The sequence below is a fragment of the Akebia trifoliata genome, chromosome 14 (assembly GCF_017979445.1).
Source record: "Akebia trifoliata isolate Shusen 1 chromosome 14, ASM1797944v1, whole genome shotgun sequence".
Classification (NCBI taxonomy): domain Eukaryota; kingdom Viridiplantae; phylum Streptophyta; class Magnoliopsida; order Ranunculales; family Lardizabalaceae; genus Akebia; species Akebia trifoliata.
In genome coordinates, this window is record NC_141388.1 from 13,281,576 (window position 1) to 13,294,766 (window position 13,191).

At 35.9% G+C, this 13,191-nt stretch overlaps 1 protein-coding gene across 1 annotated transcript; it reads left to right on the forward strand.

The window, feature by feature from the left end:
• The first annotated feature begins 328 nt into the window (after positions 1 to 328).
• On the forward strand, positions 329 to 12,558 carry LOC147386353 (trihelix transcription factor ENAP2-like). Its single transcript, XM_086422683.1, has 2 exons — positions 329 to 1,528; positions 12,334 to 12,558. The coding sequence occupies exons 1-2, from the start codon at positions 670 to 672 to the stop codon at positions 12,345 to 12,347; spliced, it is 873 nt and encodes a 290-aa protein (XP_086278809.1). The 5' UTR covers positions 329 to 669; the 3' UTR covers positions 12,348 to 12,558.
• Positions 12,559 to 13,191: the final 633 nt, after the last annotated feature.

The window sequence follows — 13,191 nt, forward strand, 5'->3', positions numbered from 1 at the left end:
AAAATAAAAATTTATCTTTATTGAAAGTAATAAATTTTTTGAAGAGTAACTCATTTTAAATTTCAATTGATAATTTATATGAAAAATTGAAGAATTTTATATAACATGCATTTATTTTGAAATAAAAAATACCTTAAATCATCTATAGTATGGAAAGAAATGTCAAAATAAATCGGTTATGGGTACCCATTAGATAGAACTTAACGGTTTCGATTCCATTTTAGACCCGGCTCTAATCGGTTCCAATAAAAATGAATCCAGAACCGAGGTATTACGTTCTGGTTTCGGTTAAATGAGTACCCATTGATGACACTACAAACACTCATCAGCCTTGGAGTCCGTTCCAACCCGGACGACTCGATTCGAACTCGTCCGAGTTCTAAATCCGTGTTTGACTTTAGAATCGTGTCGAGACTCTCGAGAGCGACCCCCGTTCGCCGGTCCTCCAAACTTGAACAATACGAGTGTAGGTGACGTTATCGTCGGTCAGATGAACGACCGACGCTTCTCCTCTGCTCTTCAACCTCATTTCTAGGTGGGGACGGAAGTAGAAAACGCGATGTTTATCTCCTCCCGGCGCACCGTAGCACTCCCCACCTCTATTAACAAAACCTAAACTCTCCGCCACATCCACAAACACGAACACAAACACAAACACAAACAAAGCTGATGAAGGACTCTATCGAAGACCAGGGTGCGCAGAACACTCCTCGGGCCCACCACCCTCGCCACCCTTACAATGGTGGCGGAGGTGGTCGTGAGGACTGTTGGAGCGAAGGTGCAACTGCAACCCTAATTGAAGCTTGGGGAGATCGTTATCTCCAGCTCAGCAGAGGTAACCTTCGTCAAAAAGACTGGAAGGAAGTCGCTGATTCCGTTAACGCCCGTCAAGACGGCGTTAAGCCCCGTAAAACAGACGTTCAATGTAAGAATCGGATCGACACCATTAAAAAGAAATACAAGCTCGAGAAATCGAAACCACCTCCATCAAAATGGCCCTTTTATTCCCATCTCGATCAGCTAATCGGCTCAACCACTCCAGCCGCCGCTGCCAAGAAAATCACACCACCTCCGTCAATCCATAAACCACCTGCTGTTAGTTTCACCGTTAAGAGTTACAAGGAGAAGCTTAATTCAAACCCAAACCCTAATGCAGTTGTGTATTCGGGTGGATCTTCGTCGAAATCCAGAATGAATTCTCCTGGATCTAGTGGAAGCTCACATGGAGGTGGTGATGATGATGGAGGTGGTGATGAAGATATGGTGTTTGATGGTGGTGTGAGGAAGCAAAGAATGGTTCAGGATTCATCGGATGGTGTGGCGTTTAGGGAGTTAGCGAGAGCGATTCTTAAGTTTGGTGAGATCTATGAGAGAATTGAGAGTTCGAAGCAGCAGCAGATGATGGAGCTGGAAAGGCAGAGAATGGAATTCACAAAGGATCTTGAATATCAGAGGATGCAGATGTTCATGGAAGCTCAGCTCGAGCTTGAGAAGATGAAGCGCCCAAAATATGCTTCTGGTACCAGTGGTGAGCACTAAAGGCTCTGTCTTTTTCCGTTTCTTACTGAATTATTCTAAATTGAATGATTGATTGATTTCAAAGTGTTTTCGTGGAATATTGTCGATTTGATTTTGTCCAAGAAATGATAGTTGTTTTTTGGTTGACTGAAAAAGAAGCTAGACTGGATCGGATTAGTATGGGAATTCAGTTGCATTCCCATACTGGATTGTTTGTAATGAGTCTCAGTATAACCTTTGGGGAAATCGATCTACTGCAATCTTTGTGGGGTGTAAGGGATCGGCTATTTTCCTTTTTACCCAAATTTATGCTTGATCTAGTGTTTGATCTAACCTTAGTGAGGTGGTAAAGTCTCTGTGTGCTAATACCATGGACATGGGATGAAAAAAACCCGCTTTCACACTTAAGCCTAGAAAAAAATGTTTGATCTCGTGATTAAGCTCTCTTTGTGTCCCGGAAAACAATTTAGTAGTCCAATCGCTGCAAATCTAGTCCTTGATTCATGAGGACCTGCGACAGCATAAATTTAACTGGTTTCTTTGAGTTTTTTTACTGGAATTTATAAAATACCAGTGAATGGTGAGAGAAAGTGGAAGAGAGATGAGAATTTTTGAGTTGCTATTTATGGAAACCCTCTAAATGACTGCTACAAAAATACACTATTGGTTGAAAAATCTGTTTACATGATACTTAGACTTGTTATGATTTTTCTATGTTTAGGTGTACAAGGTGTTTATTTAACTTATCATGGTGTGTTAAACTTATCATCTAAGATAGGTTGAGTATAGAATTATTGGGATCTTTGGATTTCTCCATTCATATTCGTTGAAAAGAGCTGGTTATAGGATTCATAGACTCGGCATAGTTCTTGGTAATTCCTAAGTTTTGAATACACAATGTGTACCAAATAAATTCTTTCTCATTTATTTGCTCACATTGTTTCTATAAATGCTCAGTCAATATAGATGCTCTAGAAATACACTGAAGTAACCACTTCCATTATCTGGATGATTAAAATGGAGGTGTGCTTTTGGAGTGTTATGTGATAATCGTATTCCAATCAAATTAAAAGGAAAATTTTAAAAGACGGCAGTAATAAATTGAGAGTAGTAGGGATGAAGATGTTGAGATTAGGAAAGATTAAATTAGAAATGAACGCATTCGAGAAAATGTTGTAGTTTCAATAGGAAATAAACTCAACGAAAGTCGATTTAGATAATTTGAGCATGTTTAGCATTGCCCGATTACAACTCAATTAGATGAAATAGTTTAAGTTTTAAGTTCTAAAAAGGTGAGAGAAAGACCCAGAAAAGTGTTGATGGAGATAGTGAAAGAAAATATGAACACATTTTCAATAATAAAAGATGTGGTTCTGGACAAAGTGAAATGGAGGACTGTGATTTTTCTTGCCGGATTCCAAATCTAAGGGATAAGGCTTTGGTGGTGATGATGAAGTTGACTATGTTTTATAAATCATCTTCTATCATAAACCAGTCAGAAAAGCTGAATGTATGGTTCACATGATTTTGAAAGGATTTCTTTCTTCCTAATGGTCACGCCAAGCAATGTTGTTAAATAGCATATGCAACCAGCACACACTGTTCGCATATGCCATGGCATATGTTGCAAGGGGAAAAAAGAGGAAAAAATGCAGAAAATATTTAAATCACGATTCTAGAGTAGTTTTCTTTTTTCCTTTTGAGTCTTACGAGTTGAGAGTGAAAGAGTGACTTAAGTTGAGACTTGAACTTTGAGAGTAATAGAGTATAGATTAGAGAATATTTATAATCATGTGAGAATTTATTAGAAAATATAATGAGATTTAATAGTTGGTTGTTTTGTGAGAGTAAGAAAGAGATTAGAAGGTTGAAGAGATGCTCGAAAAAGAGTATGGGGGGAAGAAGTGGGATATTTATAAGAGAAAAATGAGTTTCGAAAAAAAAAAACTGTCCCAACAATATGCCGTTGCATAAAAAAATATGCCATCGCATATTGTGCAGATAGCATAATTTTATATATGCGATCGTAGCATATGCAAAAATCAGTTTGGAAATGGCATATGCGATCGCATATTTGCATATGTGACCAAATTTGACAACGCTGATGCCAAGAGCTTGTGCCTAAAATTCATTGTTCATATTATATGTCTAATTAGCATCTGATAACCTTTTTAATAGTGATTACTTGCTCAATTTACTCTCTTGCTAATAGTTGTTCGTGTTCTAATAATATCCCTAAGGTTGAGGCAGATGTACTTATTAACAACAAAACAGTTTCAAATGGGAGAAATGCTTTGATGGAATTTTCGAGTCATGCAATATAGAAAACTGGGTTAAGTGGATGGTTCTTTTAAAATAGTCATTGTGTCCCTTAGGTATCTCCAATCATGGTTTTAGGCTCATTGTGGGAATCGAAATTGTATGGGGTCAAGACTGAGTTAACTTGGGGTAATCCACACTATTCAAGCTTGAGTCATAGCAACTTGAAATTAAGGTCAAGAACAAGAGATAAAAAATTGACAATCACTTATTTGAGTTGCTAGAGATGATTTGGTCAAAACAAGTAGAATAGAAAGTAGGTTAGACAAGTCATACCGAGTTAAGGGCATCCTAATGCGGAATGCAAATCAAGTCAACCATCAAGAGTTCCAATGGAAAATTTGTAATTATTTAGGTTTTCATTTATTTGGGTTTATATTTATTGTTAGATTAGTTATTTATTTATTTTTTTTGTTTTAGGGCTTTAATTTTATGTTTTTTGGGTTTATTTTGATGTTTTATTGGCTTATGGTCTTAGTATAATATTTAGGGGTAGTTTAGTAATTTTAGTTTGTCTTTTATTTAAGTTTATTAGGGTTGAAAAATTAGATGAGAGAAAGTTACAAAAATTAGGTTTATTTATTTGATATTTTAGTTTGATTAGGACTTTTAGATTTATTTTCTTTATATAAATTGTGTTAGGGTTTTTTTTAATAATGAAGATTTTAATGAATAAAGAATGAGTTTCTTTTATGGAGTGAAATGAGTTCTCCATCATTCTTGGTGTGATTCCAAGGTTTTATTTTTCTATCCTTTCTTTTATTTTTTTTCTAATCTTTATTTTTCTTTTCTATCCTTTTGTTTTTTTTTTTATTCTTGAAACCTATAAACCTCAACCCTTAATCCTTCCCCAATTTTCTTTAACCCTTATTTCATTAATCTCTTTTCCAAATCTTTGACCCTTTATCCTATCTCTTAACCTTTAAACCTTCTCCTAATCGTAATTTGAAAATGTGGAAAACTTTGTGTTTTACATCCAATTGAGATTTTGGAAATCCTTTTCCTATTGTCGCTCAAATCCTTACTTAAAATCCTAGACCAAATTTCCTGAACCCCTTTATTTTTTTATCTTCCCTCATCGTCCTGCGTGACATCAGCTGTGAATAACATTCACACTTGGATCTTGAGAAGTAGAAAATAATTGAAAGAAAGAGATGAAAATATAATAAAAATTTGAAAAGGCTTACTGCTTAATTATTTCCATGATAAGTTGAAATCACTCATGGGAGAGCATCACACTACTTGTTTAAATTTTAGATATCTCAAATCAGGACATCGACACCACATTAGCAGTATATATTAGTGGATTGATTGTTGTTAACAAGTACAAAGTATCATATGCATACTTCGATAGAAGGGGAATGTTTGTTTAATGGGCATTACATAATAAGTTTCTATTGTTCTAAAATTCCTACCTTGAGGTAAGTGGTTTTTATTTTAAATTATTAAAAAGAAGAGTTTCTAACTTACTTCCAAATTTTCTATGTTTTCTTGTATAGTTGTTTCATTTATTTGTTTATTTTTTAGCGTTTGTCTATCCAAAATTTCAAGGCGCCATCTCCAGGATCATATCTCACTCCAAGGAGGTTAAACGTCATATTACCTCATGCATACTAAAATGTTATATAGTTGATATAATATTGCCAGCAAGCTAAAGAGTTGAAACTGTGGTGGAACACCTTTGTAGCTAAAGGCTTCAAAATAAGTAAGTCCAAGATAGAGGCTTTGTAGCACAAAATTGGTAAGAATGCTCAAAGGGATGGGATGCTAGTGAAGATTGTTGGTGTGGAAAGTCCTTTCTCAAAAGTCAATTTGACAAGTTGTATGCTATATTGGATACAAAAAATATTTCGGCTCGGAATTTTCAATTGTCCCTTTAGACGAGGATGCTAGAGTGTGGACCGAGTTTCATAATGAAATGTTTTCAATGAAGTATCTTTATCAAATTTTGCCTCATTGGGTATGTCCTCTTTCCCAATGACCATTACAAAGTGGTATTTTTTTGTTGGACCGTTGCCTCAAACAAAATCCTAACTATTGATCATCTCATTTTTTGGGGCCTCACCTTCTTGAATTTTTATCATCTATGCAAAGCCAATGGTGAATTGGTTGGTCATGTCCTTATTCATCGTAATATCTCTAGGGCCATTTGATCTAATTTTGTTATTCTCATGTGTACTTAGAGGTTTTTTTTTTAAAGTTAGATTCTATTTCAAAGTTTGTGATCATGCCCTTCTGATCGCATAAGAGTACCTTGTTGAGTTTCCTTTAGATTGTAGTATATTGGGGATTTTAGAAGGATGGGAACAAACAAACATTCAAAGGAAATGAGAAGAGAATCATGAAGTTATTAATAGTATTTTAAGTTTCATACTTTATTGGTGCAAGTTGTACAAGGAATTTAGAGGTTTCTTTTATGAGGATTTCATGTTCAGGTTGGAATATGTTTGTAGTGAGGAGATATAGTGGGGCTTGTCTATTGTGTCTCTCATTATTTTCATTTTCATCTTTCTCATTTTCTTTTTGAAGATGGTTTGTTCAACCTATTGCTCTATATGGTTTGCCTTTTTTCCTTCATTAAATCTCTTTACCTATAAAAAAATTAGGGGTGGCAATTCCTAATGCAACCCGCAATGAACGGGAAACTTGCCTTGATTAAGAGCACTTTGGTTAGTTTCCCTATTTACCACCTTTTGTTGTTTTCAATCCCTAGGAGTGTAGAGGAGAGGTTGAATAAGTTGGTTAGAGAGTTTCTGTGGAACGATAAGAACGGGCTTCGAAAATTGCATTTAGTTAAGTGGAAAACTGTTTGCGAGACTTTGAAAAATGGGGGCCTAGGTATAAGGGGTTTTAGAGTGTCCAACTCAGCGTTGTTAGGGTAATGGTTGTGGAGACTTAGGACCGAGAGATTGAGTTTGTGGAGGAGGGTGATTAAGGCTAAATATGGGGAAAAAAGGGCATGAGTGGGAAAGTGAGGAGGTCAAAGAATCTTTTGGGTGGTGTGTGGAAAAGAATTATGAAAATTGGCTCGGAGTTTAGGAAGTGGGTGAAGTTTAGAATGGGAAAAGGGAATATGGTGAGGTTTTAGGAGGATTGGTGGTGCGACGCTTCTCCTCTTTGCGGTCAATTCCCTTGGTTGTATAATCTTTCTGGTAAAAAGGGGTTGCACTAGAAGTAGTATCTTTTCCGCTAGATCTTTTGTGTCAGCTTTGGTAGCTCCTTTTAATCCTATAGCTCATTTCGCTTTTGTCTTCTTTTTAAGGCTCCTTTGAAAGTGCGTTTCTTCATTTGGTTAGTTGTCCTTGGTAGGCTTCCCACCATTGACCATCTCATCATTAGGGGTTTCATAACTCCAAATTGTTGCTCCTTGTGCGAATCGACTTTAGAGACAACGCCATTTCTTTGTTCACTATGAATTTTCCGCATCTCTTTGTTCGGTGTTGACTCTTTTCCAGAGTTAGGATCAAGCCTTGTTTATTGGAAGGAAAAGAATCTTATGGAAGTTCCTCCATTTTGCAGTTTGCTGGGGCTTGTGGCTAGAAAGGATTATGAGAGTTTACATGGATGCAACCTCCACCTATTGGGAGATGTTAGATGTTCTAGGGTTGTGTTTTTATTGGTGTAAACTTTTTTCGGAGTTTAAGGTGTATTTTTGAGGATTTTATTTTTAGATGGGCTTTTTTGTGTGGTCTTCTCAATCTCCTTTTGTACTTGTTTATTGAATAAATTTATACTTATTAATAAAGAATGACAAAAAGTTAGTGGGTTTGAGTTGAGCCTAATTGTGTTTAGATCATAATTGTGTCGATCCTTCTAACTCAATTATTTTGGTTGTATAACTTAATTTTTGGCAAAGATATTTTGTTTTTTGGTAGTGGAAATAGAACCTATTTTTTCCACTTAGGGGTATGTTTGATTGCATGGAAAATGACTTTCCATGGGATTTGAAATCCATGGAAAAATAGTGGTGGAAAATGGGTAGGGTTGGAAAACCAAATTCTATTGTTTGATTTAATCTTGACAAAACCATGGAAAAAAAAATCTGAAGAAGAATAGGTGGAGAAGGAGGAGAGAGGGTTTCGATGGAGGGAGGAGGAGAAAGAAGAAGAAGAAGAGAGAGAGCGAGAGGAGGAGGAGAAGAAGAGGAGGGAGGTGGCTGGCAACATAGATGGTGAATGTGATGGTGGCTTGGGGGAAGAAGAAGAGAAGTAGTTAGGGTTTTGATTTGAGGATGGAAAATGAAATCCAGGTTGTGTGGGACTTTTGGAGGAGGGTGAAAAATTATTTTCCATATAAAAATGCAATTAAACAGATGGAAAATGGTTTTCCACCCTATTTTCCATGTGCAATCAAACATACCTTAAGAGTGGAAGTTTATCAGGTTATAATTGTCTTGTGTTCATGGGTAATACATGTCAACCTAAACCACTATACAATGCAACCAATTGTTTATTAAATGAGTTACATAGGTTGCGTCGTCCTACTTGTTTAACAAGTGGGCCATGTTAGGGTCTGAGGTTTTGACATGATTATTAAACGGTCGGGTTCCGGTTGGGTAAATTTTTATAATAGCCTTACCTCAATTCAACATGAACACGACAGGACCCCCACCCATTGACACCCCTATTGTAAATTATAAAGATTGTTGAAGGGTGTAAAATGTATTGGGTTGGATTGGATTCTGACCTACATTGGGACAAGCTTGTTGGGCTGTGAATAGCATCTGGCCGTGCCAAAGAACAAACCCAAATCCTAAGCCTGCCTATGTACGGGCTTCAAGCCAAGCTTGGGTTCAGGCCAAATATCATTTAATATTATGAAATATATATATGTATTCTAAAAAACTAAGCAATTTTCAACATAATCTGCACAATTAAATAAATAAATAACATATAAAAATTTATTAAATTCCAAATTTGTACAATATATTATGAATACAAGTATGCAAAATGTATTATGTAATATAATATTATATAAAAACAGTCTGGGCTTGATTTGGGCCAGGCTTGAAAAGATAAGATAAGGCCCATGCCCGATCCTCCTGTATTGGGCCTAGAGTCCAGCCTAAAACTTTGGGCTGGGCTTCGAGTCACAGGTTCTTTACACCCCTTGATTGATAGATAGGAATTGTCACAAACCACTATTTTCCTTTATCTAGTTTAATCATCTATCAAAAGTGGATGAGTGGATGTTGTCCACAGTTTTAGAAAAGGCTGACTAAAATGTAGTCGTGCTATCGAGATGAGTCGTTTGTAGATGGATGTGTGCAAGAGCTATAAAAACAAAAATGAAAAATAAGCATATCAGTTGAATCTGGAAGTAATGCTAGTAGGGGTTAAAAAATTGAAGAAAAATCCAATTGAGTTTGTTTGACATGTAAACAACTAATGATGCCAGTGAGAATGAGCGTTTGCGTGCAAGTTGAAGGTCCTAAAGCGGCAAGGGGAGGGTTGAGAAGGATGTGGATTGGGTCAATAAAAAAAGTTGCGAAATACTTGTGCCTTGACAAAAGATATATACTCTATCAAAGATAGAGTTGAGTGGTAAAATAGAATTCACATTCTTCATCACAATAAAAGCCTGATGCCAAAAATTTGGGGTCATCTGAATGGGTCATGTTCCCCCATTCAAATTTTGAATTAGGATTCATGTCCCTTATCCCAAATTGCTAGGATAAGGCATAAATGACGACGGTGATGACGTCGATAATGACGATGATGATATTTTGATGTAGCGGAAGCATGTGAATTAATAGATTCGATAGGTTGTTTTCAATGGAATACTCAAAATCAATTTGAATCCAATAGATCAATTGATAAACAAGCAATAGCTTGAAAGAAAATAAAGCATAAAGCTAAAAAATAATTAAGAGAGAAGATAATTGAATTGATTGATTGTTTCTTGTTAATTTTCGGATTTGGAGTTCCTTATATAGATAACTCTATCATAACAACTTAGAATCCTACTAAAATATTAAAAATTAACATTCCTAACCTATCTATAATATAATACTAACTTTCTAAACCTATTAGAATTCAAATTTGACACTTCGAAGCTATTCTAATTATAGTCTAAATAATAAAAATGAATTTAAAATAAATTAGAAACTAATAAGGAATAGTTCTACTAATGTAACTAAAAAATAGAAATCCTAATAGAACTAGAAAATAGAAACAAAACCTAATAGAATTAGAAAATTGCTTAGAATTGTAGATGTCCTACATCATTTTTTTGTTTTTTTGTTTTTTTTCTTTTGGGACCTCTCACAGCGCAGATTGTGGCATTGGAATACGAGATAATGCAACTAGGGGGACTTAGTGGAATTTTATGTCATTCTACCTATTTCCATTAATCCAGATAATAGAACAAATAATTGATGTCTATAACCACTGGATTTCCTGTGGGAATTTTTGGGAAAGATTATCAACTCATGTAAGAGTCATGTGAATCATATGGTCAATCTCCCTGAGATTCGAAGGCCTCAATTATAAGTTAGAGACATTGATGCTGTGATTTTTTTTCTTTTGTTTTGTTACTGAATATATTTATAGTGGTAGGATTCATTTTGGTAGGTTAAGATTTTCCCTGTTTATTGTCAAGCTCTCTCGAGAGAATGTTTGGAACATGTGTCTCATTACGTTGCTTCCTTCTCTTTTCTTCTAAGACATTATGTTGCTTCCATGATGGGATGATTTAGTGAATTTAGTGCCTTTTTTCGTGTTTCTTTGCATAATAAATTGAAGACATAAAAACATAAAGAATTCTTTCATAAATAGGACCAAGGTGCTGCTTGAGTCACTTTGGTTGCCAAGGGCCAAGGAGGGGGGTTGGAACCATGTGTTTTGGGTAAGTATGTCTAGAGTTAAGAATCTTAAGAAAATGAGATTGTGGGTTAGGGGGAAGATATCTGTAACTGGAGTTAGCAATGGGTTCCATAGATGGAAATTGGAGAGGAAGCACTTGGGAGTCTCTTCTGGTATACTGGTACATAGTTTCATACCATTGACAACATATGATACCAATGCTGGTACAAATAGGGAATGTGGATACTTGTATGAATTTTTCTATTATGATCTTTCTAATTATTAATATTAAGTTCATCCTGCTTTTCAATGAAATAAAATTTACGAGTGGCATTGTATAGACAGAAACTAAAAATATTAGTTTGCTTTCCATCAAAAGTTACTAAGACCAAGGATGACTTAAAACTTGGTTGTTAAAGACTTGGGAGTGGTAGAATGAAGCTACATTTTTTTATGGTTGCTCTGTAGTCTGTATACAGCTATGGACCTACTGCATTTGGATAGAGTCCTACTGATGTTTAAGGTGATATATTGAATTTTTTATTGGCTTGAATGATCTCAGAGCTTTTGTGGCTTTGATGATAGTTGTTTGTCTTTGCATAACCACCCCTAGTGATGGTTTTGATATTTTGCGTAGCTAATCTGCTACAAGTGCCAAAGTACTCGCTTACATAGGTATTGCTGGTTGATAGGTGGCTACTGTGGTACATAGGCAATCTTTTTGCACTGTAATTGTCCTACTAAACCCTTTATCATAATGGGGTAGATTTTCCAGAATGTACACACCTCGAGACCCATTTCACTAGAACCTCCTACAATCTTCTTCCACTATAATGGGCATTGCTATGATATCTGCCCAAAGACTCTTTGATGCTAAAGTTAGACTCACATATATATCTCACTGGAATTGATCCCATCAACAAGTAGTCTTACCTCCTTTTATAGGTTTGAGATCTCCTTTCCCCATTAGGAATATTTCCTTGATATGCTTTTTTATTTTATTATTATTATTATCACTTTGTTATGCCATCTTGGATTTACTGGGATCAGGCTTATCCATGTCTGTGAACCCAACTTTCTGTTATGCTTCTATCAAAAACTCCTGACTAAACTACATCTGGCTTACACTTGGCCACACTCAAGGTGATCCTGCTTGGACCGAAGGGCCAAGGTAACCAATCTTTATTCTGGGGATTCTATTGGATACATCACATGGTACATATCTTGTGGTGATATGACTCAGACCATTTGTAGGTATTTTATCACTACAATTATTATTTTTTATTATTTATTACTAGTACTAGTACTACTATTACCATGAAAGCACCACAACGATATTTGTACTTTAAAAAAATTAGTTATAGTAAAATTCTATCAGATATAGTATTTTTTTTTTTATGGGTCCATTTGTTGCACTAATGTAATTTGTAGATAGCCCTGTAGTGGCCCTTTTGCATGCTAGGTTTTAGCTGGCATCTCTTCCTTTTTTTTATTTTTATATAACTGTTATAGTTTCAAGAATACAGTGGGGTTGATGATCTTCATTTGGCAAACCCAGTTAGATGTTTTGTTGTTTTCTTAGATATTGTGGACACATTCATAGTATCAGGTTGAGATGATGCGAAAAGTTGCACCTCTCACTAACCTTAATTTTGTATTCCATTTAGAGTTCTGACTAGTCTTCTCTCAACAGGTAAGAAGTTATAACTGCTGGAGATGATTGCATGAGCACTCTATGAATGAATGCTTGCTAGAGATATTTAACTACAGAATGATGATACAGACCATTGGTGAGAGAGGACATGTCTGTTCTATATGCACACTGGATCTCTATGGGTCATTCGTTCTCATTCGGTGTAATTTAGCCATTGTTGTACTTCATAAAAATTTATCCATTGTATTTCATAAAATTTTATCATTAGCGAGTCAAGGTGTGTCATTTGTTCTTCATCACCATATGCGATGTTACTTAGATGTCATCTAGAATGTTAAAGAACATTTTAGTGTCCAATGAATTGATGGATGATGCATGCTGCCACCAACAGGAAACATCATCCCACTCAAACCTTACATAATCTCCTAAATCACCCGAGTCCCCCCCACCTTTTGGTTTCAAAGTAGATCACCATTTTTATTAAGATAAAAAATTGTACCAGCCATTCGTGTGTGTGTGTGTGTGTGTGTGTGTGTGTGTGTGTCACTGGTCCTAGGTGGGCCTATTGATACAACCTGTGACCTTTTATTGTTTGTTCGTGCGGGCAAGAAATAATTATTGAAGCAGAGATAGATATCTTCGGATGTGTGGCTAGGGACTATGCGCAGAGTGTGAATAGTGATTCTACGGTTGAAACAGTAACCAAAGTGGTGGATTTCATGGTGCAAGAATAAAATGGTACAGATTTGGTCTGTATTTTGTTGGACACAAGATTCAATTTCAAATGGTGTGGGAACCAGCAAGTCAGGTACATGGTTGGTTTCTATCGTTACATGTTTCTCTCATTGGTGAAGTGGACGTTTGGTTCCATGCCAACCATCCATCCATCTCCAACTA